The 24291-nt window shown below is 39.6% G+C and overlaps 1 protein-coding gene across 1 annotated transcript in view; it reads left to right on the plus strand.

The window, feature by feature from the left end:
- Window positions 1–24291, plus strand: part of PKHD1 (PKHD1 ciliary IPT domain containing fibrocystin/polyductin) — a 453696-nt gene that overhangs the window by 147767 nt on the left and 281638 nt on the right. Inside the window, exons 38-42 of the mRNA XM_036916397.2 lie at window positions 13443–13653; window positions 14029–14186; window positions 16455–16646; window positions 19507–19632; window positions 22177–22307. Of these exons, the coding sequence (XP_036772292.2) occupies window positions 13443–13653; window positions 14029–14186; window positions 16455–16646; window positions 19507–19632; window positions 22177–22307 (818 nt within the window). The remainder of the gene's footprint in view (window positions 1–13442; window positions 13654–14028; window positions 14187–16454; window positions 16647–19506; window positions 19633–22176; window positions 22308–24291) is intronic.

A 24291-nucleotide genomic window follows, 5' to 3' on the forward strand; every position in this document is an offset into this window, starting at 1 on the left:
TAAGAAATATATGTTGTGTGGATAACTGAACGAAAAACTTGAGCAAAAGCCATAGGATTAACTTTGGTCCTGTTTGGACCATAAGCTTATCACTGAAACTGCTGCTATGACCAGGGAAGTGGTGCTTCTATTGGCCAGGGTGAAGCAAGGGTGTGAATCAACACCCAGGACTGCATGGCCTGATATTGAGGGAGGATGGTTTCTTAAAATTAGAGATGTGTTATCTAATGAGAGTAGGAGAATGGGCAGATAAAAACAATAACTTGGGTACTTTTAAAATACTGGGCAGCCTAACACTTTATTACTTTTACCAATTTGGAATTGCAAATTAATAAGATTGTACTGAAAATGCTACACTAATATATTTCAAACTTGTTTAGTTTGGCTAAGGGTAAAAAAACAAATAATCACTTCAATAAACAAAACTAAGGCCCTAATTGATAGAAACATAATTAATAGAAGATTTAGAAAAAAATATGTAATAACATTGTGATATTTTCTAGACTGACTTTAATATAGTTTTTAGTTTGGAGACCAAGTGCCATGTGAATCTTGATCTGTACTGAACACTCTTTTGTGTAAATATGTACATTCAGGATAACCAGCAAAAGCATCAATATTGACTATTAGAATTCAGCCCAAACTAAAAAGAGAACCTCTAGTAAGCAAGGATGTATCATGTGACTAATTCTTCTTCACTAAGCTATGAAGGGGATGGACAGTAAGCTTGATTTCCTTCCTTACCCCTAAGGCCACAGAAGACACTGGGGGCTTGGCCATTTGACAAAAGGTAAGTCCAGCACAGGCAGTCAGTCCAAGAAGGGAGAGAGCCACTTTGCCCCAGTGATCGGGGAAGCTGGTCTAGCCCACCTGCTTCAGGTCTTTCTAGATTAAGGGGCAGATTCCAGGGGGCTGCCTCTTGGACCCTTTCCTCTCTCTTTATGTGGGGAGGGAAAACAAAGCTAGAGACCTTCTTTTCTTTGGCCTTGTGAATTTTCCATTCCCTGGGACTGTGCCAAGAATATCCTAGAGATGACCAACACGTTTCCTCTTTGTGGGTTGAGGGAGGGGACAGGGAAAAGAAACTGGATATCTTTTAGCTAATAAGAAAATTACTATTTCCTGTTTAAAGCAGAGTCATTGGCATGTTATAAATATTTGTACTACAGTAGAATATTTAGACCACACTAAAGGTCAATTGGGAAGGTATATCTCAAATTAGAACAATGGTTTTTTTTTAAACAGTGAACTACTTCCTTCTAAAATCCTAGTTGTTGATAGAATAAAGTAGTGAAAATAGTAACTAAAGCCTTACATTTCCTGTCTCAGTCCTTATAGTTTCAAATTTTTTTCTGTATTTTCTTTTGATAAAGTTATTCATGAATGAATAAGTCACTGTATTAGGTTCTCCAGAGAAACAGAATCAATATTATCTATCTATCTATCTATCTATCTATCTATCTATCTATCTATCTATCTATCTATCTATCATCTATCTATCATCTCTTATCTGTAATATCACACCATAAAAATAAAATGAGAAAATAGAACCAATGTCCAGTGGTATAAACTGCAGTCTAAGAACCAGCAGGCTAGAAACCCAGAAGAGCCAATACTTTGGTCCAAGTCTGAAGGCTGGGAAAGACCAGTGTCTCAGGAGTTCCCTCTTATTCTGCCTTTTTGTACTATTTGGGTCTTTCGTGGATTGGATGAGGCTCACCCACATTAGGGAAGGCACTCTGCTTTGGATTCAAATAGTAATCTCATCCAGAATAGTGTTTGCCAATTAACTGGGTCCCTGTAGCCCAGTGAAGTTGACACATACAATTGAATGTCACAGTCAGGAAAGTGGATCCCCTTTTCTATAGCTGACTCTTTACCATAATAAAGGTATGATTATGAGCTGACTCGTTGTCTAGGAAGATATTAACTCTCTTGTCTTGACACAAAGTTTCCCAAGGGGAAATAATTAGCTCCAAGATCCATCTCTTCCTTTCAATATTTTGGTAGTTTACTTTCTCATGAGGATTTTTGCTGAAATTCTGCATCTTTTCCAGATGATCTTGACCTTGCGTAGTCATAGAGCACTTATCCTCTACATGAGGGTCAAGGGCGTGAGCTCTGGAACTAGACTGCTTGGGTCCATATACCATCTCTACCACTAATTAGCTGGTGGACCTTGAACAAGTCAATTCCTTGGTGTTTCAGTTTCCGTATCTATTAACTGGAGATGATTCCAAAACATTTCTCATGGTTCTGTTACGTGGTTTAAATGAAATAAAACATGCTAAGCATGTAGCACAGGACAGGCACCAGCAAATGCTCAGTAAATGTTAGTTATTGTCATTTTTATTATTATATGTCTGCAATTTTGATTTGATGAGCTTCCTCATTATTATTCCAAAGAAGGCTGAGATGGTGTTTATTGTTTTCCAGGAATCTGTCATCCAGAAACCTGGTTGTCATTCTTAATAGTCTTTTCTCTTTCATCCCTCATGTTGTGTCCATCACTAAGTCTTGACTTTAATTCTTGGGTCACTCATGCACCCATTTCTCTCTGCCTCCATTTCCTTAGTTCATGATACCATCAACTTGTGCCTGGACTGTTATTTAAGCTTTCTGGTTTATCTTCTAGTTGCCATTTTTGTCCCTTTTCAATTCATTCTTTACCCTGGAGGCAACGTGCTCATTTAAACACATAGATCTGTTCATATCATGCCACTGCTCAAAACTCTTCAATGGCTTCCCACTGTTGCGAGGGTAAAGTCCAAAATTTCTCACACAGTTATAATGCCCTCTCTGGTTTAGGTCCCTGCTTACACCTCCTGTTTTCCAACCCTTTCCCCCACAAGCCCACCATGATACTCCTTTCTTAATAATCTTCTTTTAGTTATTAAATAGTTAATATAGCCTAAATTTTATATTTTTTATATTTTTGAGTACCAAAAGAAATTCACATTTACTAAGTAAATGGAATGCTACATAAGCAGGAGCTGGTGATTTTTTTCTTTGAAGAGAATTCGTACGTATGTATCATCAAAGCAATGCTATTAATAGGGCACCATGTTCAGTATTTGTAAAAATTGGATTTTACCCAGATCTTGGCGCTTTCTAATTTTCAAGGCTGCTTCCCATTCTTTCCTCTCATTTAACTCTGACAACTCCATGAAGTGGGAAAGACTGGGATTATTACCTTCATCCTATAGATGGTGAAACTGAGGCCCAGAAGGGGAGGTAACAAATACTCATTCCATCCTCTTCATACACTTGAGATGAATGTAGGCTTGTTTTTATTCTGCACATGCGTAGCTGATGTTTACCTATGGCAGGAAGACAGACACAGGATTCTCCTTCTAGGTTTTTGGAATAGTCTTCTCAGTTTTAATGTTTTCAGGCTATTTTGTGATCCCAAGTGGAGCTTTACTCCTTCTGGCTCCCTCTGTAACATTCTTGATAGGGCCACAAAGAACCTGTTTCTTTCCCAGTTTGTTATTTGCCTTCAGTATTTTTAGGGCATTTTATGATTCCCTTTGATGGTAAATCTACAGATATTATCCTTTATGGTTTCTACCTTTGATTTCACATTTAGAAAACTCTTTCCTATAAAAAGACTGTATGAAAACTTATTTGTTTCCTGCTATTTTTATTCTTTCTTTATTATTTTTTTTACATTAATGTCTTTAATCCAGGGCCTGGAAACTATGGCCTATGGGCCAAATTTGACCCATTGCCTATTTTTGTAAATAAAATTTTATGGAAACACAGCCATGCTCATTTGTTTGGGGCTGTTTTCATGTTGCTGTTTCATGTTTTATCTGCCAACCCAAACTATTGACTATCTGGCTCTTTACAGAAAAAGATTGCCAACTCCTACTTTAATCCATCTATTTTCATATAATGTATAAGTCAGCTATCTAATGTTTTCTGCAAATGGCTAGTCAACTTTCTCAACACTATTTACTCAACAATGTAACTGTGATAGGCTGTAAAAATAGCCCCAAATATGTTCATATCATGACACTGTTCAATTCCTGGAGCCCATGACAGGTTATCTTATGTGGCAAAAGGGACTTTGCAGATGTGATTAAATTAAAGATCTTAAAATGGGGAGATTATCCTGGATTATCCAGATGGGCCTCTTATAATCTCATTGGTCCTTAGAGGGACACAAGAGGAGTCAGTCAGAGGAGGTGTGATGAAGGAAGGAGAGACAGGGGTGCAGCTTGTTGAAGATGACACAGGCCCTCAAGCCAAGGGATATGGGGAGCTCTAAGAAGCTGAAAAACAGAAATGGATGCATTTTCCACTCAGAGACTTCAGAAGGAGGCAGCCCTCCTGACACCTTGATTTTACCTCCATAAAACCAAGAGTTCACTCCCAAACTGTAAGATAATACATTTGTATTGTTTTAAGACACCAATTTTCTGGTAATTTGTTACAGCAGCAATAAGAAACTAATACCACAACATTTCCCTGGGAATTTTAAATGTTACCTTTATCATACACTAAATTCTTATTTCATTCATGTACAGAGTAATGTCTTCTATAAATAACTTTTTAGAACAAATTTAAAATCTGACAAAGGGTGTGAATAGACAGATCTGTATGATTAATGCAAATGACCCGTCAGTGTGAATGCATGTGGAGAAGGCTTAGGTTTATCCTATGTTCACAGTGAAGGGGAGGTTACTTTTTATTTTTCATGAGCTCTCTCTTACCTTTTCTCATTTGTAATTAAACAAATGCAATAAAAACAAAAGTACCTTTTTTTCTCTTAACAATCAAACTGGCCAAGACTAAAAAAAATAGTAGAAAGTTTGAGGAACTGGAATCCATATATGCTGCTAGTATATGTAGAAGTATGTGAGCCTTCCTATAAAGCAATTTGGTAATTATACCAACATAGATATTATATTAAATATATATTGAAATATATTAAAACTAGGTATATGCCTTGATATAGTGATGCCACTCTTAGGAATCTGTTTTATAAGAGGATAATTAATATGCATAAAAGTTATGCTCAGGAATGCTCACATCTGTTTTCTTTATGAGAGCAAGATGTTGGGAAAAGACAGAAAAACTGAGTGTGAAGAAATAAGGGATTAGTATATAAAATGCACATCTTTTAAATGGGGTACTATGATACCGTCATGATGTCAAAGAGTGTGTAATACAGCTGAAAGATGTTTCTACTACATTGAGGGAAGAGAATTTACAAAAATAGTTATATACTGAATTATAGCATTTTTATTTTTATATGATATTTTGTCAACTTGTGAACATAAAAAAGGAGTTGGAAAGAAAAGACATATTAATTTAGTATAATAAGATTGTGGATGTTTATATCTTATTTTTATTTTTCTATACTTTCTCATTAAACATTTTAGATTTATTGTTTTTCTATAAACAAATTATGTTATTAACCATTAGCCCTTTTTCTCCTCACTGTCACCACCTCTGCAAAGCATAAACCATAGCAGTGATTATCAAAAGTACTATATACTTGTCTGAAATATATGTGTATTTTTATATATTTTTTGGACAATGGATAAAAGTGGGTGTTAAAGACATGCTGCAGAAGCCTTTAGCTCTGACCAGGTGGGTTTTGTATCTCCAAGTACAGGAGTTTTCACTACAAAGCCTAAGAAGGGCATTTGTTGAATTGGCCTGAAATCTAGAAGAGCCAAGATCAGTGTTCCAGATGTTTCCATTTATCTTCCAAAGCACTACTTCTTGGGTATTTTGAGCTTTCTCTTTTGATTCTTCTTAGTCACTTATTTTTAATCACATCAACAACAGTAAAGCTCAGCCTAGGTAGAAACAAAAATTAGCTTTATTTTATGCCTCTGGGAATGGCCATCAATCAAAGTATTGCTCATCACACCTTCCAAATAACCTTGGCACGTCTTGGTCTAAACCCTACTGCCAAAAAAAGGTAGACCTCTCAGCACTGGGAACAGGATTTGTGCCTAATTCTCTTGCATCATAGCGTAGAAATGTTTGCTGATCAGCTGTGGATGCAGCCAGCTGATGTGCACTTTTAGAGCTTCTCTGTGGTGTGCCTTCTCCTTCCTGCAGGCACGTATTCCTGGCTCAGTCTGTACCACAGGAGATTAACCAGGAATGATGCAGAAGGTTCCCAGTGCACACACATAGCCAGTCTCACACAGGATTTCCTTGGCAGGTTTTGCCTTCATCCAAGGGAAATATCACAGCAAGTGGTTCTGAAGTGTAGAGAGAAATGGTAGATGAAAAATGCCCCCATTCCATCTGTTGGTCTGACAGATGGTCTTATATTAATGCTAATGTCACAATGTCCTCTTCTTAAGTTTGGTAAATTGGATCATCTTCAATTCACAAATGGTTTGGGTTCAAGGAGTTCCTTTGTAAGTTGTATGTTATACATGGTTCTGAAAGAAATGCTGATGAACTTTATGATTAAGGACCCAGATGAGCACTCAAAAGTCTATTTCACCTCGATCTCCTTGCTGTCTAATACTAGAGGCAGGATAGCAGCTGACTACTGAATGTCAGACTGATTGCGTGGGGGAAGTAGGCCCATTTTCAACATGGGATGCCAAGGACACATCTCTCTCCATCTGGGCTTGGCTCTCTTAATTATGTTAATGGATGGTACTCTCAGACCCTTTTCCCTGAGGTTGGTGTCTGTGGCCCAGAGGCAGACTCCTGGTAGTGTGGTTTCTGGGTTCAGAGAGAGCCAGCTTAGGTGCAAAGTAATCAGCAATGGGCAGCCTTTCTCTAATTCTTCTGGTGACACATCAGCTCCTATCGTTAGAGATAGTACATGAGCAGAGAGTCTGGGCCAGGTGTTGGCAGGAGGCAGGGGGAATGAGAAATAGCAGAAGGGCAGGGTTTTCTCTCCGTCCTTTCCCTTCAAAGCCCATATTCTGCTACAGTGCCCCCTACTTTCTAAGGGCAAAGAGAGGAAATGAACAGAGGGGAGCAAGGCTCAAGCCCACGAGACACTGGGCAGGGTGCTCATACCTTAACAATGATCAGCAGAATAAGGAGGTGGGGAGGAATGAGTCCTCCAGCAGGTTCATGGAGGAATAAGACTTTCTCCCCACTGCATTGTTTTGTTTAATTATGGGTAAGTAAGTATCTTTATCTTTTTGTCTTCTTCCTTCTCCTTTTCCTCTTAGGTTTGTCCTTATTTTCCCAACCTTGGAATGATGGCGTTCCTCTGGCCTTAGTCTCATGTATTCTTCATTTTTAACTATGTATTTTCTCCCAGGTAATCCTACCCATTCCCATGGGTTAACCTCTTTAAAGATGTCTTTATATCTCTAGCCTCAGACCTCTCTTCTGAGCTCCAAACTTCATTCGGATAGTTTCTTTAATATCTAAAATGTGACCTGTCTAAAATGGCCATCTAAAGGTTAATATATCTGAAACAGAATGTCACTGGATGGTAAACTAAATGAGGGCAGGGATTTTTTTGACTGTTTTGCTCACTACTATATTCCCAGGTACCAGAGTAGCACATGGAACACAGCACATAGTAGGTACTCAACAATTATTTATTGAATGGACTCTTTATTTTCTTCCCTAATGTCCTGTTTATCTACCAACTCAGTTCAGCTATGCACCTGTGAGTCATCATTGACATCTTCTCCCTTACCTCTAGATCCAAGCCCCAAGTCATTTTGATTCTCTAAAAGACATCTCAGATTTTTATACTTCTCTCCAGATCCACTGCTTTAACTCTTATTCAATTCCAAAATTCCAAAACTTCCTGTCTGAACTACTGCAGCAGTTCCCTACATTCACTGCAGTAGCCTTCTTCATAGACTTCTTACTTTCGTGCAATCTCTTCCTCACACAACATCCAGGGTGATCTTTAAAACCACAGGTTTGATCATGTAACTACTTTCAATAAGACTTAAGTCCTTTAAAACAGGCCAGCAAGGCCCTGCGTCATTTCGTGCAGTCACACACATCTTGTCTCATTCATCTCGCCCCACACATTGCTCCTCCATTTATTCCTAGAACACATCAAGCTCCCTCTTTCCCCTCTGGCTGGCTCTTACTCATCTTAGGACTTCAACTTCTTCTCATTCTCCCCAGTGTGCAATAAATATATTTTCTCATTAAGGTTTCTCTGTCCTCAGTTTGATATGTGTACTCATGGGCTTAAAATAACACTAGTCTCACAACAGCATGATTTCTTAGTTTTATCTTAAATATTCCTTTGTTGGTTTCCAAGTCACTTTTGGAGGTAAACTCTATGCTCTGTGGGAAGCCTTCCCAGGATGGTCCTGCTCATGCTCCCAGGTGCAGCCTCACCAGCTCTCATAAGGTCCACATCCCTTCTGTACACCTGCATTCTGGCCATGCTGTACATAGAGCAGTTACTTAAATGTGTCATGTTGTCTGACACCATTGTATGTACTGTTGCCTCTGCCTAGGGTGCTCTGACCATTTGTCATCTTCTAGACCCAACCTAGTTATCAGCTCGTCTGGGACATATTTCCACAAACAACCTCCCCTTTTGTATGAATGACTTCCTCCCTGTCTGTGCACCTGTAGACCCTAGGTGTCCTTCTATCTTAACACTGAACATAGTATACTTGTGATTTTTGTCTATTTCCTATACCAGTCATGGACCTTGGAGGACAGGAACTCTGTTCCCTTCATGTTTATCTTTCCAGTGCTTGATAAATGCTCATTTACACAAGAGAAAGGGCAGCATTCATTGTCTTGTTATGGATAATGGTGAAGCTGTGTGCACAAATAGGGGGAAACAATTTGCATGTATTTCAGAAAAGTATTTCTAGTTTTTTGTGAGTTCCTTTTTATTTCTATTCTGATGTGAACATTATTTTAATGCAATTATTCCTTCCTCTCACACTCCTCTCTCTCTCCCTCGCCCCTAAAGGATTTGGAAAGGTCTTGGCATTTATTCACTTGGAATAAGATTGAAGGCCCACAAAATAAACAGAGGACACTTAGTAGTTTTAAAGTGTTTTAACCCACAAAGATTAATTTATTTTTCTTCATGCCCATTTGGGAAGATGGTTCTCTGGGACTGTGTAATTATGGATGAATGGCACTGAAATGCTTGAACAATAATTTGTAGGAAATACAATTAGGAGTAGAAGTGATTAGTGGGAGTAAATTAATAGTTTGTTGGTTACAGGTCAATGCTGCATGCCTGAAGTGGTTAAATACTGTATTAAATTACAAGTTAAGAGCATGACCCTGTGTATTTAAGCGTATTCATACAGTACCAAGTTTTTCAAACTGTATTTTTACGTTTTTTGACTTGTGTTAGAGAAAGGAAGGGAGCTTCCCAACCTGGGTTTCTTGAGTTCTGTGAAGTGAAATGACTCCCGTTTGAAATATGTGCAGCGTTTTGCTCATCAGAGAAGTCGGTTGGCCCACCTTCTGAGACCCTTAAATAACATTTATGAAGTAAGGGAAATAATATTTGACTACCAAAGATAATTGGGTACTGTTAATTTACAGTTATTTCCAGAGGCCAGGAATTCCATTATGTGTCCAGTTCTTTGGTTCTGGATTCAGGAGACCTGCCTTCAGAACTTGGTGCTCACGTCGCATCATTGTGTAATCTTGTCCTTGAAGCATTTTACCTCCCTAAACTGTACAATCTACTAAAAGAAAAACAACAAAAACAAAATAGTTTTTACTTCAAGTAAGACTACTCAGCATAGGTTGGGTTCATCCTAGGTTCTTAATGTTTGCACTTTTTTTCTACTTTTTACCTATCAGACATCATATATTCATTTAGGTATATATCTGATGAGGTTTGCAAAAGAATGTCCGGAAGGCAATGCTCAGAATAGTTCATTTAAATCCCTATGAGCTGAATGCTAATCCTATAGGAATTGTGCGCACACAAAGGAAATGAGGGAGCAGCCCTGTGTTCAAGTTCCTAAATGTTGAGGTGGTGATTTCAGACATATGCACTATAATAATTCCAGAATAATTTAATACTGAAATATATGGTACTGACTGTAGGTTATAAACCGTGTCTCCCCAGGTCCCCCCACCTGCCAGCCTGCTCAGCCTGTGGATATTTCAGTAGTGAGAGCAAACATTTTATTTATTAATATATTATATATAGTTAATTTTAATATACTATTATTGCCCCCTTTCCCCCCTGCCAGCTCTCACGGACTCTAGTCCTTTACAACACTCTGCGCCTGTTATTGGTACTGGCACGACATATGTCACGTGGGTTCACCAACTAGTCCTCTGCTGCAGGTCACATGAGGCGCCTTTCTTGCCATTGTCCTCCCTCCAGGGGGCGCCCTGCTGCCTCTGATGCTCGTACCTGCCAAGAGAGCGCTGAGCACATGGACACCGAGGGTGCAGCCTTCCACTGCTGCCCAGGAGGTCAAACCCTAGGGTGTGGGGGAGGGCATTGTGTTCTGCGATGAAGTGTCGGGACCTCTCTGTCATGTGGGGTCACCTGATCACCTGGACATCAAAACTTTGGGGTACTTGTTTCCCTATGTCTCAGTCATGATTTCCTCGTTCAATATATATTTATTGGGCATCTGTTATGTGCTAGGCACAGTGATACACATTGGTGTTAAGGGGGTGAGCAAATACAGGCAGAGCTCCTGCCGTTTAATAGGGGAGACAGAATTGCAGTGATGAAGGTCAAAGTGCAGTGTTAAGTGCTAGAAAGGACAGGGACATGCTGATGTGACAGATTATAATACAGGGTTTGACCTAGTAAGGGAGTCTCGGGGGCTTTTCTGAGGAATCAAGTTGATTATCATGCTGAGGAATGAGGCAGGGTGAGGTAGCAGGTGCAAACTGAGCAGAGGAGCATCAGGTGCAAAAGTCATCTGGAAATTTCCTCAGGTTCAGTCATGGGTCCATTGGTCAGGAGAGGGGGCCCGTATCTGAGACAGATCCCCTGCCATATCTGTCATCCTCTTTGCCCCCATCCGCTCCTTTGTGGGAGCTTCTTCTTCCCTTTAAAGCAACTCAGACAAATGGCCCTCAAGCTGGGCTACTTCAGTTCAGCAAGAGAGGACAGTGAGTTGCTGCAGGCTAAAGATAAACTATGATCCAATCTTGGACATGCCTAAATCCCAGAGTACCCAGATCTTTTGCTCAAGTAAGAACCCCACTTCACTGCAAGGTCTACAGGGGGAAGTGGACATCAGCAAGTGCTCCCTGAAACCCAGTGGGATTGGTGGGGCTTGAGCTGCATTTTAGAACAACAGGTGAGGGAAGGAAGGCCAAGCACACAGGTGGATGTAACAGAATGGGCAAAGGGATAGAGGCAGGAATGATCTTGTTAAATGAGATGAGGTAAAAAACAACAACAACTGGGCTTCCTGGAATATACTGCTTATTAAAGAGTCAGAGACCATAAAGTCAGGTCTGATTATGGAGAGTCTTATAAGTCAGAAAGGGATTTGGGGGCTTTGTTACTGAGGACTATTGGCAGATATGCAAGTTAGTGTACAAAGAAGGGATGTAATTAAGATACCTTATTAAGGTTAAAAAAAAGTAACAAAGCAGAATGGCCAGAAGAATAAAAGCTGTTTGCAGAGGGTCTAGCTTAGGTGAGTATTAAAATTATGTTGACATTTTTGAGTCTGAGTTGATGGTAGCTCATTCAAATGTCAATTATCTACTATACAGTTGTAAATATGAGGTCGGCACACATGAAACATCAAAACCTGATGTTTTAGTCGTATACACAGTTCTGTGTTACTTTTGCAGTGAAAATAAAAAGGTTTTGAGATAATTTTACTGCTTTCCAGAGGCTCTGTCAACATTGGAAAGGGTCTATGTTTATGCTAGTAGGTAAAAATGTACTGCAACAATTCTGATTTTTTCATTCATTCTGACTTGACTATTACATGTATTTATATGATTAGTAGACAAATGTCTTTGTTGACTCTACTCTTGGCTCTGCCGCATGTAGCTTGAGTGTTCGTAGGTGCATAGTAGGTATTTGTATATTGATGAGTATCATGAACAATTGATCACAGAGCTTAATAATATTTTGTCTTCAATAAACACTTTCCGTGCTTGGGAGAGATTTTTCGGTGAATGGGTCATAGAAATTCACATATAAATGCATGTACATATAAATAAACTTCATTTCATTTTATTGTTCCCAAAGGTTAAAGCATACAAACAAGGAATAAAATTAAAATTATTTTCTTTCGGGATGATTTATGCCTTAATTTTCACCTGCCCATAATTAGAAATTTTGAACTCTGTAAATTATTTTAAGATAAAATTATTGCCCAAGTAAACTTCAGAAATTATATCATTAACCTAAAGACCTTTCTAAGCCTAGAACAACAGTATTGGTGTAAGTGGCCGCACACACACAGACAAATAAAGAGGGAAGTTTAAAATAATTTGAAAATGATTTATCGTCCGCCACCTCTGTAGTTAGAAATTCAAGTATTATTGCTTTACTTTAGTGCAACAAGGGAGGACAGTAAGTTGCTGTGGGCTAAAGGTAAATAATGATCTATTGCAAGGGAGGAAGAAAATGTACTGACGAAAGAGGGTGTTGGGAGTAAGCCATGTGTTTTCTGAAGATAATGGCTTGATAAAAATCTTTTTCTTGATCCTTGCCAGAAAAGGCCAGAGTTAACTGTGACGCAGACTGTCTTCTTGAATCCTTGAGAGCTAAGAAGTAGCATGTTGGTATGGGAGGGTCGGTTAGATGGAGTCTAATACAAACCAAGATATTCAGAGTGACAGGTTCTCCCTTCTTGGATGTTGCCTGGCAATCTTATCTTGGATCACACCCAGTTTTAGGTTTTAGGGATCATTTAATACACCAAGATATAGGACAACCAATCTAAGGTAATTTTGATTTTGTACTCTACTAACCCTATTTGTAAAGTGAGTCAAAGTCTTTGGATCAGAAATTCATTGTAAACTTGTATATCAGGGAGTCTAGTAACTTATTTGGAATAAGAAAGGGGGTATAAACTTCATCCTTAAAACATAGCATAACACGGGGAAGGAAGAGAAAAGAATGGAATATATTGGAGGTCTATTATGTGTCATGGTCTAACCTAGATGTTTCATGGATATTATTTCATTTAGTTTCCTAAAACCCCATGGAGAAAGGCCTTGCTATTCTGCTTTGTAACCGAGGAAACTGAAGCCCACAGTGGAGTACATTTCCCAGCAGAACATGGTTAGAGTTTGGCAAAACAGGGATTCAAATGTATGTTTAGTCTGACTCTATTTCCTGTGCTTTTTGTACCATGCCACCAATCCTGCACTATTTTTATTGCACCATGTGACTGATGAGAAACCTAATACCCAGAAAAGTGAAGATATTGGTGCTTATGGACCCTGAAGCTTGCTTTCCTAGATTCTTCTATTTCAGGATTCTTTCGCTGAATACCATCACATTCATATGGTTCTAAAGGCAAACTTTTTTTGGACTGTTTTAGGTTTGCTACCAGAAGTAATGGTCACCCATCTTCGAGCAACTGCCTATGCCCAAGACAGAGTGTTGGCTCTGGAAGATGCCGTGGACTGGCAACCCGGGGATGAAGTTGTTATCATCAGTGGAACAGGTGTCGAAGGTGCCAAACCTGTGGAAGAGATTGTCATTGTGGAAACTGTGCACAATACAGACCTCCATCTGCAGTCGCCCTTGAGGTACTGAGTGTCAGCTTGGCTCCGTTTAGACGGAAGAAGATGAGGTCTTAACAATGTAGTTTTACATTAAATAATGCTAGATGTTTTGCAAAGAAAATTGCAAAACATAAAGCATTTTAAAGATTTAGACTTCTTAAATAAGTTTCTTTTGTAAGATTCTAGATTTTCCATCGGATAGTAGGTGGTCAGTGTAGTAGTTAGCATAATTCCTAATTTTCACATGTGTGGGCCCTTAGTTCATTCCTCTGTATCTGAGTTTCTGAAGAAATAGAACCCCCCAACAGAGAATTATGCTGATCTAGTGGCTTACTATTCCTAAGAAGATTTGGAGTGATATCTTCCAATGTGCCTTTTTAGTTTTCTTTTTTTTTGCAGATATTCTTACAACTTCACAGAGAATTGGGTGGCCAGAGAGCACCATATTTTGAAGGTCACAGTGGCCCTGCTCAGCAGGAGTATTACCATTCGAGGAAATCTCACTAATGAGAGAATGAACTTCCTAGCTTTATGCCAGGAGGCCAGTTCTTCAAAAGGTAGAGAAGTATTTTGTTGGGGAATTCAGGAGTGAAAATGAATGTTCTTATTGTCAAATGATATGTGGTATTGTTGACTTCCATCAAAATAGAAGAGCGCCTTAACCTTTGCATGTCCATAATAGCCTACAGTTTTCAGAATACTCTTATCAATTGTCATTTCATTTTCTGCCCTCAACAACCTTGTGAAAGAGACAGGCAACAGTGTCCACTTGAGAAAATTATTTCTCTGGGGAAAAAACTCCTGTCAAATAATTAAATATGGAGAGTTGAATTAAATGACTAGGTTAGAGGTTATAATGAAGTCTTAACTCCAATTCCGGGCCCTTTCTAAATTTTTCAGGAAAATTGTTTAATGCCGAGTTATAGACACAAGCAGCATATTTTTACTGATTAGACTATAGGGCTCTTCTCTCTCCACTCACCCCTCTTTTGGAGTTTGTTTTCTGAGTGAACCACCACATACTTTAAGTAAGTGGTTGCTAAAATCATTTTTCTTCAAGGAGAATAGCAGGCACTGAATCACACTGATGTGCCTATTAAACATCTATTTCAGGGATGGTTAGTTTAGTAGGTTATATTTTGGTTTCCCAGGCTGTAGATTATGAGGCTTTCACTTGTTGTGAAGACATCATTTGTCAACTTTAGTCCAAGATGGTGTGGGTGTCAAGGATGACTCCCGGGCATGAGCTCTGGATGGATGATGAGGCTATTTATTGAGATGGGCAGAGGAACAGGTTTTGGGGTGGGAGGGTGCAGATTATGGATTTAATTTTGTACATGTCAAGGCAGATGCCTGTCTAGCATCTGAGTAGAGATGTCTGGTGGGGTGGTGTCGGATCCTGGAAGAAATGTCAAGGTTGGAGTTAAAGATTTGGGTCATATCTACATAGAGACTCACGTGAGCATAATGTTGGGATGTGGTTAGGTGAGAGGGATCTTGACTCCACCCTCCACCAGCCCCGGCATCTGGCACACAAATGTGCCATTCTGAAAAATGTTTGGATACAGTGAGTTAGAATTCAGTGACTGCCAACTTTAACAGTTCCACTGAAATGGGATCTGCATTCTGTTCACCCTTGGTAACTCTCATACACATATATTCTGATCATACTGTGCAAAATATTGCATTTGATTGTGTTTCTAGGTTTGGGCCATTATAAATCTGCTGGCTCCTAAGGAGAAAGGCCCTGATTTCACCCCCATCTTTAAATAGTGTTACAACATTCTCAACATAAAACAAAATTCAAAGTTTTTTCACTAAAAAAATGTCACTCACCCCTTCTTTATGTGGGTAAGTTTGGGAAAGCAGTACCCAATACAATAATGTGAGGTCTGGCCTCTCAAAAATATTATGGAGCACTAGCATAAACAATCAAAATTCTGAGAAAGCATACAAACATAAAACACTTCTTCATTCGCCTCTTATCTATTCACTCTCTGGTGTAGCAAATGACTAGCCTCTGGAATTTACCATGGATTATTTACTGTGGAATGATGCATCATTTTGCATTAGTGGCTCTTCTTTGGTCATTAACATAGATAGTAAAGAATTAATTCAGAAGATGATTTCTTCTCCATTCTGAGTTAGTTCACACTACCCAGCACCATCTGCCAACTGAAATGTCCTGAATCTTGAGGTCCTATCACTTTGCAGCAATGGTGGTTGTGTATATTATGTTCATGCAATTTGCTGTCCTCACTAGGGGCATGGCTGAGAAGGAGGTGTTGGTGAGGGTGCTGTTTAGTTACTTCTCTGGAACCCTTTGCCGTTCTACAGTGGCATTATTGCTAAGTCCTCAAACTATAAAGCAGAAAAAAAAAGGGGTGTGTGGAGTAACCCCATTGGACAGCTGAAGACTAAAGAGAACTGTGATTACATTCAGCATTCACATTTCTTCCCTATAATTATCAACCACAAGAAGGTCATTTTATTGCACACTCCCTCCAGGGGATATTTTGGATTGAAATAAACATCTATTTAGGTTGGGTTTGTGGGTTATAGTCAGCCTCTTTGTGACAGTAATTAAGGTGATTGATTTGGGAGCTTCTGGAAATAATAGAGTAAAGGCAACATCATGTCCTAGTTATGGATGTTTTAATTAATAATCCAAAGAAGAGAATCAAAGTAAAAGGGGAGTAGGATTATTAAATAAAGTAAACAGTAACAGTTTGTCTTTGTGCCAGCAGTGTCTTTCAAAGTGGGTGATTTGTCTAGAAGCATGTTGCACATGCTTCAGGTCCCCCTGACTCCATTCTGTGTTTCAGGTCATTTGCAGAACTGTTTGTATTCCAAGAGTGAGAAAGTGCTGGGATCCAGGGATCTGGGGGCCACAGTCATTGTTCAGTCCTTCCCAGAGGGGCCCAGCCAGGTCCAGTTGAAGGGAGTGCAGTTCCGGGACGTGGGACAAGCCTTCCATAGGCATCTGAACGCGCTGACTCTGGTGGGAGCTATGAGAGGTGAGGGGGTCCAGGCCTACGACTTGTCATTTTTATTTTCATCTTCCTCCAAAGCTCTACATGCAGGGGGTCAGGATATGTGATGTATGGGGATATGTGGGATTCCGAACTGGATAATGTACTCGATCTATGGATCTCAGACTTTAGTATGCCTAAAAAATCACTTGGGGAGCTCATCAAAATTCAGGGTATGGACCCTGCCCTGACAGGTCTGGGCTAAAGTAGACCTGGCGATCTGAATTTTCAACACACAAACCTTATGATTCTGGGACAAGTGGTCACAGGATTACACTTTGAGAAATGTCACTATAGGTATAACAGACTTGGAGTGAACCGGACAAATCCGTGTTATGAATCTTGCCTCTGCCATTTATGAGCTTTGTGACTACAGGCAAATTGATATTGAAAGGCCTAAATAATCAATGCTGAGATCTAGGTTCAGCAGAAAGCATTTCTATGGGCCAGTTATCCTAACTCAGAGCAGTCTTCTGCCTGGAAAAATGGGGGAGAATGGGCTGAGAACAGGGCATTTTCCTGGGAATGTGGGAGAGTGTGCTGGTCTTGGCCAGAGCTGAAGATACAGGAAGGGAGCAGGAAACCTCGACTGCACATGGGAACAGCTAGGTGAGAAACAAAATCAGAACTAGGAAACAAGAACATGACCAGAGGTGTCGACAAAGATTCTGAGCCGAAGGTGGAGAGACATAGGGGCACCCAGGTGAAATCGCAGTACCCGAAGCTGACCTGCAGAGGGTCAGAGAACCCGGTAAAATGAGGGGAGCAGCTCCGTTTCTGAGTTACCCTCCCCTTCCCTCAGCACCTCCAGCACCCACATCCTTCCCTGAAAGGGGTGTGTTCTAGGGTCTGAGGCCCAACAAAGGCTGCCAGGGCTTACTTGGTGGTCCAGGTGGGCCTTGGAAGATGCAGGACTTCCACAGGTAGTGACAAAGTGACCCTTGAAGTCATGTAGGGCAGGATCCTGGCTAGACAACTGCTGCTTTATTTTATTCTTATTTCAAACGGTCTGCACACCAGGGATGTCTATTTATCCTAATTTCCAGATCTCTTCTACAATACTTATTTTTGACTTTCATTTAGGGAGTTGCTTTCTAACATGGCTCCTTCCCTTGTACATTGGGGCAGCCATACCTTTGTGCCCTCCTCTCTGGTTCTTGGCAGCTGAGTATTTGATGTGGGGGTCAGTCCAGTGTCAGTAGGGGTAGTGGTCACATATGAGTTGCCATTTGAACATTATCGGGATCCTCCCGAGTTCAAAAATCATGAAGTCTGTCTCCCACCAACTGTTTCAGAATAGCTGCACCTTTATCTATTTTTATATATTAGGTTTTATTTGAAAAAAAGGGCTCAATGCTTTAAAAAAGTTTGAAAACCGAGTTAATACATTATCCCCTGTAGGTCTCTGTTAAAATGCGAATGTGTTTCCTGGGAGTGGGTAACACCTTAACCCAGAGGTTAAGAACTTCTGGCTTGCTTGCCAAACAATTCTTTTATTGTTTTATGCCCTGAAGGCCCTTGTGCCCTGTCCAGTCAGTTGCCCCCAGCCACTAGAGTTAGAAGGTAGAATCTTTGCTACTTTTAAAGGTTTACCAATCCCTGAATTCTATCTGTAATAGCTCTACAACTCTTTAGATTTCTTGGTTGTTCAGCTGGGCAGGCTGATGTGGATCTGGAGTCAGGAACATTGCGACAGCAGCTACAGAGAGGATAGGGATGGGGACACTTATTGAGGTGGATCCTTAGTGAGTGATGTGAGGGCACCTGGTAGTAGGGGTGCTGAGATAAAGGGGAATGTGGTGGCTCAATATCTAAAGCCACATTACAGCTGAAAATTTTTCCGGATGGTCCCAATTTAACAGTCAAATTTTTCCAGAAACAGAAGGAATTTTCTAGTACTTCAAACATTTGCTATCCCTACAATATCTCTCACTACCTGGAAATACAACATAACTCCTTTTTAGGGATTTATCATTTAATTATCCAAATAATACATATTTATTTTTTAATGTAAGTTTCCTTCATAAGACTGCAGTTGTGCAAGAATCTACTTAGCTTTGTTCATCTTTATATCTCCAGCACCATGCACAATTCCTGAAATACACAGATGATGCTTAGTAAATACTTATTCACTGACTGATTCAGTCCACATAACTTGATTTGAGAGTCATAAAATATGCCTATGCACCCAATGTCATGACTTTCCTACATATCAGTTCCTTTTAGCATAGGAGAGGGTACTATCATAAACTAGTACATTCAAATGTGAATCATGATCTTCAGGTTACCCTTTGGCTTTGTTTACAATTTGGAATAAGAATTTCAGGCTGTCTTGGACCAAGAATATTATTGCCTAGCAAATTAAAAATATCATTGCATAGCTCAAGAAAGAATGTCTGTGTCTCCTCATAGAAAATGCACTTTTAAAGATAAGCGTTGGTCATCAGCAGGGCTCTCCCACATTATCTTAGCTTTTCTCCAGCTGCTGTCTTCCGTATTGATACGAGAGTTGATACCAAAGATACTGGCCATCTTGATGGCCAACAAGATACCGGAAATCTTGTTCTTTTGTGGTTTGGCCATACTGTCTCTTTCTCAGATGGTTTTCCTCTTCTTGCATTTGATTCTTGGATTCCCCCTTGCTTTTCTTTGGTATCTTTGAGGTGCATCAGCCTGAGTTGCCCCTTTTCTTGATTTGCTTTCTCTTTCCAATGCCTCATTTTCTGTTTCATTATTGTGTGGGAGTGTGTTCTTAGTTATATTATAGCTTGCCTTGGAGATGATCAGCAGAATCTGAGGAGCTGTTGAGATTCATCAAATGTTCACATTGCTCTTTCCTGTTCAGATTCCTATGTACAGGGCTGTACAGTGTGGAACTCCTTCAGTAGAGGCCTCGGCCTGTCCAGGACTGTGGGCCTGAAGGTGGACAGTAATGTGTTCTACAATATTTTAGGCCATGCACTGCTGGTGGGTAAGTGATGAGCTTGTTTAATTTTGGTATTGTTTAGTAGGGCACATAGTCCTTCAAAAAGAATTGCCTCAAGATTTGAGTTCCCAATGTATAAAAACTTTAGCCTCTGATCATTAGAAACCAGACATAGTTAAAAATTCTAAATTTCACTTTAGCCATCACTGGTTAGCCTACTGGCTAGTTATTAAGCTTTATCAACAGGAAACTGATCTTTTAAAGGTGACATTTAATTCACAGAATTGTTGGTAACTACCCAATGGGAGGTTATAAAGTTCACTGTCAGCAATTTTCATAATAACTCAGAGTCACATAGGTTTGTCTTTATACAGTCTCACAGAGCGTCAAACCTGGATGTTGGCCAAGGAGCTGAGCATCCTTAATTCTGTTTTGTTTTTTGTTGTTTTGTTTTCTAAAGCTGCAGACACCAGAGCTCCTTCTCTTAATGATATAAGGGTACACCAAATTCATTCTTAGCTGCTCTTGAAGCTTACTGGAGAAGCCCAATCTTCAAGTGGAAAGATTCTTTCTCCTAAAGTTCATTACCCTTGCAGAATACAGAATTAGTCTTAAAAATCTCAGATTGCATTGTATCACTCTTCTCCTTAACACCCTTTAAGAGTTTCTTATTGCTCTTGGACAACAAATCCAAAATCCTTAACCTGGCTTAAAAGACTCCCTCAATGATTTTTGCCTCCATTAACCTTTGTAAATGACTCTTGCTCTTTTTCTCTCCCTCCATACTGATCTATTTTATTTTAATTCTTTCAGAAGTCTCTACTTTTTCTTGCCTCAGGGCCTTTGCACAAGATCTTCCCCTCTGTTTATTCCACTCACTCTCCCATAAGATTCTCTTCTGCACAATCCCAAGGCAAGTCCCTCTGTTTAAGTTCTATGAGCCCCATATTATTTAATTGATTTGAAATTATATCATGTTTCTGATAATCTGATTAATGTTTGCTTTTACCACTAGATTTTATGTGAACATTGTTTTCTTAGCACAGTAACTAGTGCATTGTAGGCATATTTGTTGAAAGAAATGAATGAGTTAATGAACAGACTTTGATTGTATCAGAATAAAAAAGCAAATCAGAGGTTTTCACTGAAAATAAGACTATAATTGTATTTGTTAAATAGTGTTTTGTATTTAAAGTAATTCTGTGATATCATCAGTAGGAAAATGTGTTTCATTTAAGAACAATCTGTTAAAATAGAATCTATAAAGGTTCTAATGCTGAGAGGGAAACTGTTAGTGAGAAAATATGTATCATATACTTGTTTTAAAACAAACTCCAGCCCTAAAAGACAGAGGCAAACAATGGAAGTAAACTGGTGCAGGATGGCTACAGGGCAGTCAAACAACAAACGGAAGGTTGGATTTGTTTATTTTTACTTTTGTCTGCATAAGAGAAAAGTTACCTGAAACCTGGAGCTAAAATCCAGGCAGGTACTCTAACCACATTATTTTAGGAGACAACAGTCATATGGAATAGACATTAACTAGGCAAGGAATGAAACCTGCAAGAGGATTTTAGCCTTTAGTGCTTGGATATTGTGAACTGGAGGCTCTTGACATCTACTGCATTGCAGGTGAGGGAATTAGAATATTTGTTTGTTAGTGCATTCTAGATGACGTACACAGTTCATGCACTGTGAGTTTGTGAACCCAGACTCATGAAATTACCTGAAGCTGAGATACCCAGAAACCTGGGAAGGAGGGGATCTGTGAGGCTGGGGGCCTGTGGGGCTGCCTTCTATCGATGCCACCTAAGCAGCTCATCTCTTTCTGTGCTATGGCCCACACTCTTTTATTCTCTGCTGTTCCAAACCCCAGTGGTTTGGGTCTGAAGGTCCTATGTACCGTCCAGCCTGTTCCTCAGATCTTCCAGAGGAAGAGAGGGGTATGCAGATAGCTGGTGGCCAGTTTGAACAACTAGGAATGGGGCTGGAGCCGACACAAGTCACATGTAGTATTTGACTATGGAGACAGTCGCTTAGACTTTCTAAGAAGTAAAACAGTAGATCTATTTCTTTGTTCTCTTTAAGTTATTATTATTTAAAATGAACTTGTGTCCATGGTACCCTAGACCTAAAAGTCCATACAATCTGTCTCTTTGTCTGGTTCACAGAGAAAAACACAAAAACAAAATTAAAACAAGCCATACCAAAAAGAAGAAAGAGTGTTGCAATGTCCCTTGTTTTCCTGTATATGAAATACGCTGAAATAATATGATCTTTTGTTCTCAGGTATATATGTGGCGATAAGATATATCTCTTGAGAGTCTATCCCTGGAGGAAAGAATGATAAATCTGTAAACTGGTTTTAAATCTATTATGGGCTACCTAAGTTGTCATTTATTTTATAGACGGGCCTGATGGCAAAAGGTTAGCTATCTTAAATTTGTTGAACTTACTAAATGTTATATATATATATATATATATATATATGCATGATGTAAACTATAATGTATATTAGAAGAATCAAGAGTGTTGAGTTGTGTAACTTTTAATGTTTGCGCCCTGGGTTTGATTTCTCTTTTCACTTAGACTGGTCAGTACAGGGAAATATAATCAGAAATAATGTGATCATCAGTCTTTCTGGTGCCGAAGGCCTCTCCAGTCCTGAGATGTTGACACCATCTGGTCTCTATATCCGTAACCCCACCAACGTTATAGAGGTAAGATCTGAAGCTCCACCAGGAGGGTCCAGTCTCTCTAACAGTCATTTGGAGACGCAGCATCAGTGATGTGGTACAAACTGTTTATTTGTGGCACATTGCTCTCTAGAAACTACTTTGGGATTTTGTGTTAAACAAGTGTTTTAGGATAAATATAATTATTTCTTCCAGCAGTCCCAGGAGCACTCTTTGAAGCAATATCTATGAGAGCAAAACACAGGCGATATTGATTGTTTTATGGTCATTTAGATGAATGCAAACTGAAATATCTTCCTGAGCTAACTACTGCGGTTGCCAATTTTTGTCTTGATTGCAATAATAATTACTTGTAAAATTTTCACTGTCTTACTATATTGATGTGGTCATTTTGTTGCCCTTTAAGAATGGTCAAAACTGAGGGTCAGCAAAGTCATAACATCATAATTCCAGGATGAATGAACTCCACCTTGATTTTTATCTCATTATTTGGTTCAATTTAGCATTACTTTTTCTTGGTAAATTTCTCCCTAAACACTTAAAGAAATTACTTTTTCTGGGTATAGTTTAACCACAGATGCGTGAATGAAGGTTTACATCAGAGTAGTGGAAAGACCATTTATTTGTCCCCTTTCCAGTGGTTTTATACCATGGATCACCTACAAAAGAGTTAAGGACCTCACCCTTCCAGGACACTTCTCTGAGCATCTACTGTGTCATGACGATTATGCCAAGATTCTGGGGAACTGAGAGAATGAAATTCTCTGTCTTCTCTGATCATCTGCTTTTGATTACCTTCTCCTGAATAACCCCTAATAAAAGTCATGGCTGTCTTCTCAACACTCTTCCAGACTCCTAACTACACTGATTCTGAGCACAGACAGCACTGACACACCAATTTAGGTGCTTAATGGGGGCAGCTAATGTGACAGTGAGGAAAGGAGGCAGGTCTGTAGGAATTGAAGGAAACCCAACTGTGGACCCAGAACAAGAGCAGCATTTAACTTGCTGGCAACTACAAGGCTTGTTGTGCAACTCTGCCAGCAGGGCTTGGGGCCTGAAGAACTCTTTCATTGTATACTTTCTTGGTTGGCATATTCTTGACTACATTGAAACATCCAGGGCAAGTAGACCCTCAGGGTTGCCCAGCTCGTCTTCCTGCATGAAGCTGGACTGTATCTCAATCCCATCTTGAATGCCAGGGGTGCTGTCTTCTGACTTTGCTTCACTGGGTACTGCATCATCTCCTGGGCAGGTGCCCTGGCCACTTGCTGGCCAGAAGAAGAATTGAGTTGGCTAGCGATGCAGAGACCCAAATGGACACCTTAAAGGCTGATAGGGCACCTGAGCCTCTGCAGACTGACCTGCAGAACAGCACCCCATCAGCACTGGAACAACAGTCCAAAGCAAGCTGCTTGTTCCCTGCTGGAAGTCTTGCTTTTCCATTCATTTACTTTCTTCCTCTTATGCCCATTTAGTACAATTTGACATTACTTTTTCTTGGTAAATTTCTCCCTAAACACTTTAAGAAATAACTTTTTCTAGGTATAGTTTAACCACAGATGCGTGAATGAAGGTTTACGTCAGAGTAGTGGGAAGACCGTTTAGTTGGTCTTCCAAAATATAATGCATGTATTTTGAGAATGAGGTTTTAGTTTAAGCTGATAATGTAGCTTCATGAAGGTTATTTGCTAAGTGCATTCCTGACATTTTCATCTGCGATGAGCTTCAAATTCTGTTGTTCTCTTTTCATTAGTTTATTAACTTTTAGTCCCTAGCGTAGTATCTGAAACATAGCAGTGGCTCAGTAAATGTTAATGCTACATAATGAATGAATATAGGTACAATTCCATAATAAAAAAATACAGGGAAAAAAGAAACCAGTAAGGAAGAGAATTCAAGATCTTACAGTCATTTTGATGGTTGAAAAATAAGATGTTGAATATGTGGCAGCATTTCAATCCCATGGGACTCTTCTCTCCATGTAAAATCTTGCACAGTCTACTCC

Source organism: Manis pentadactyla, chromosome 16, assembly GCF_030020395.1.
Source record: "Manis pentadactyla isolate mManPen7 chromosome 16, mManPen7.hap1, whole genome shotgun sequence".
In the NCBI taxonomy this organism is placed as follows: domain Eukaryota; kingdom Metazoa; phylum Chordata; class Mammalia; order Pholidota; family Manidae; genus Manis; species Manis pentadactyla.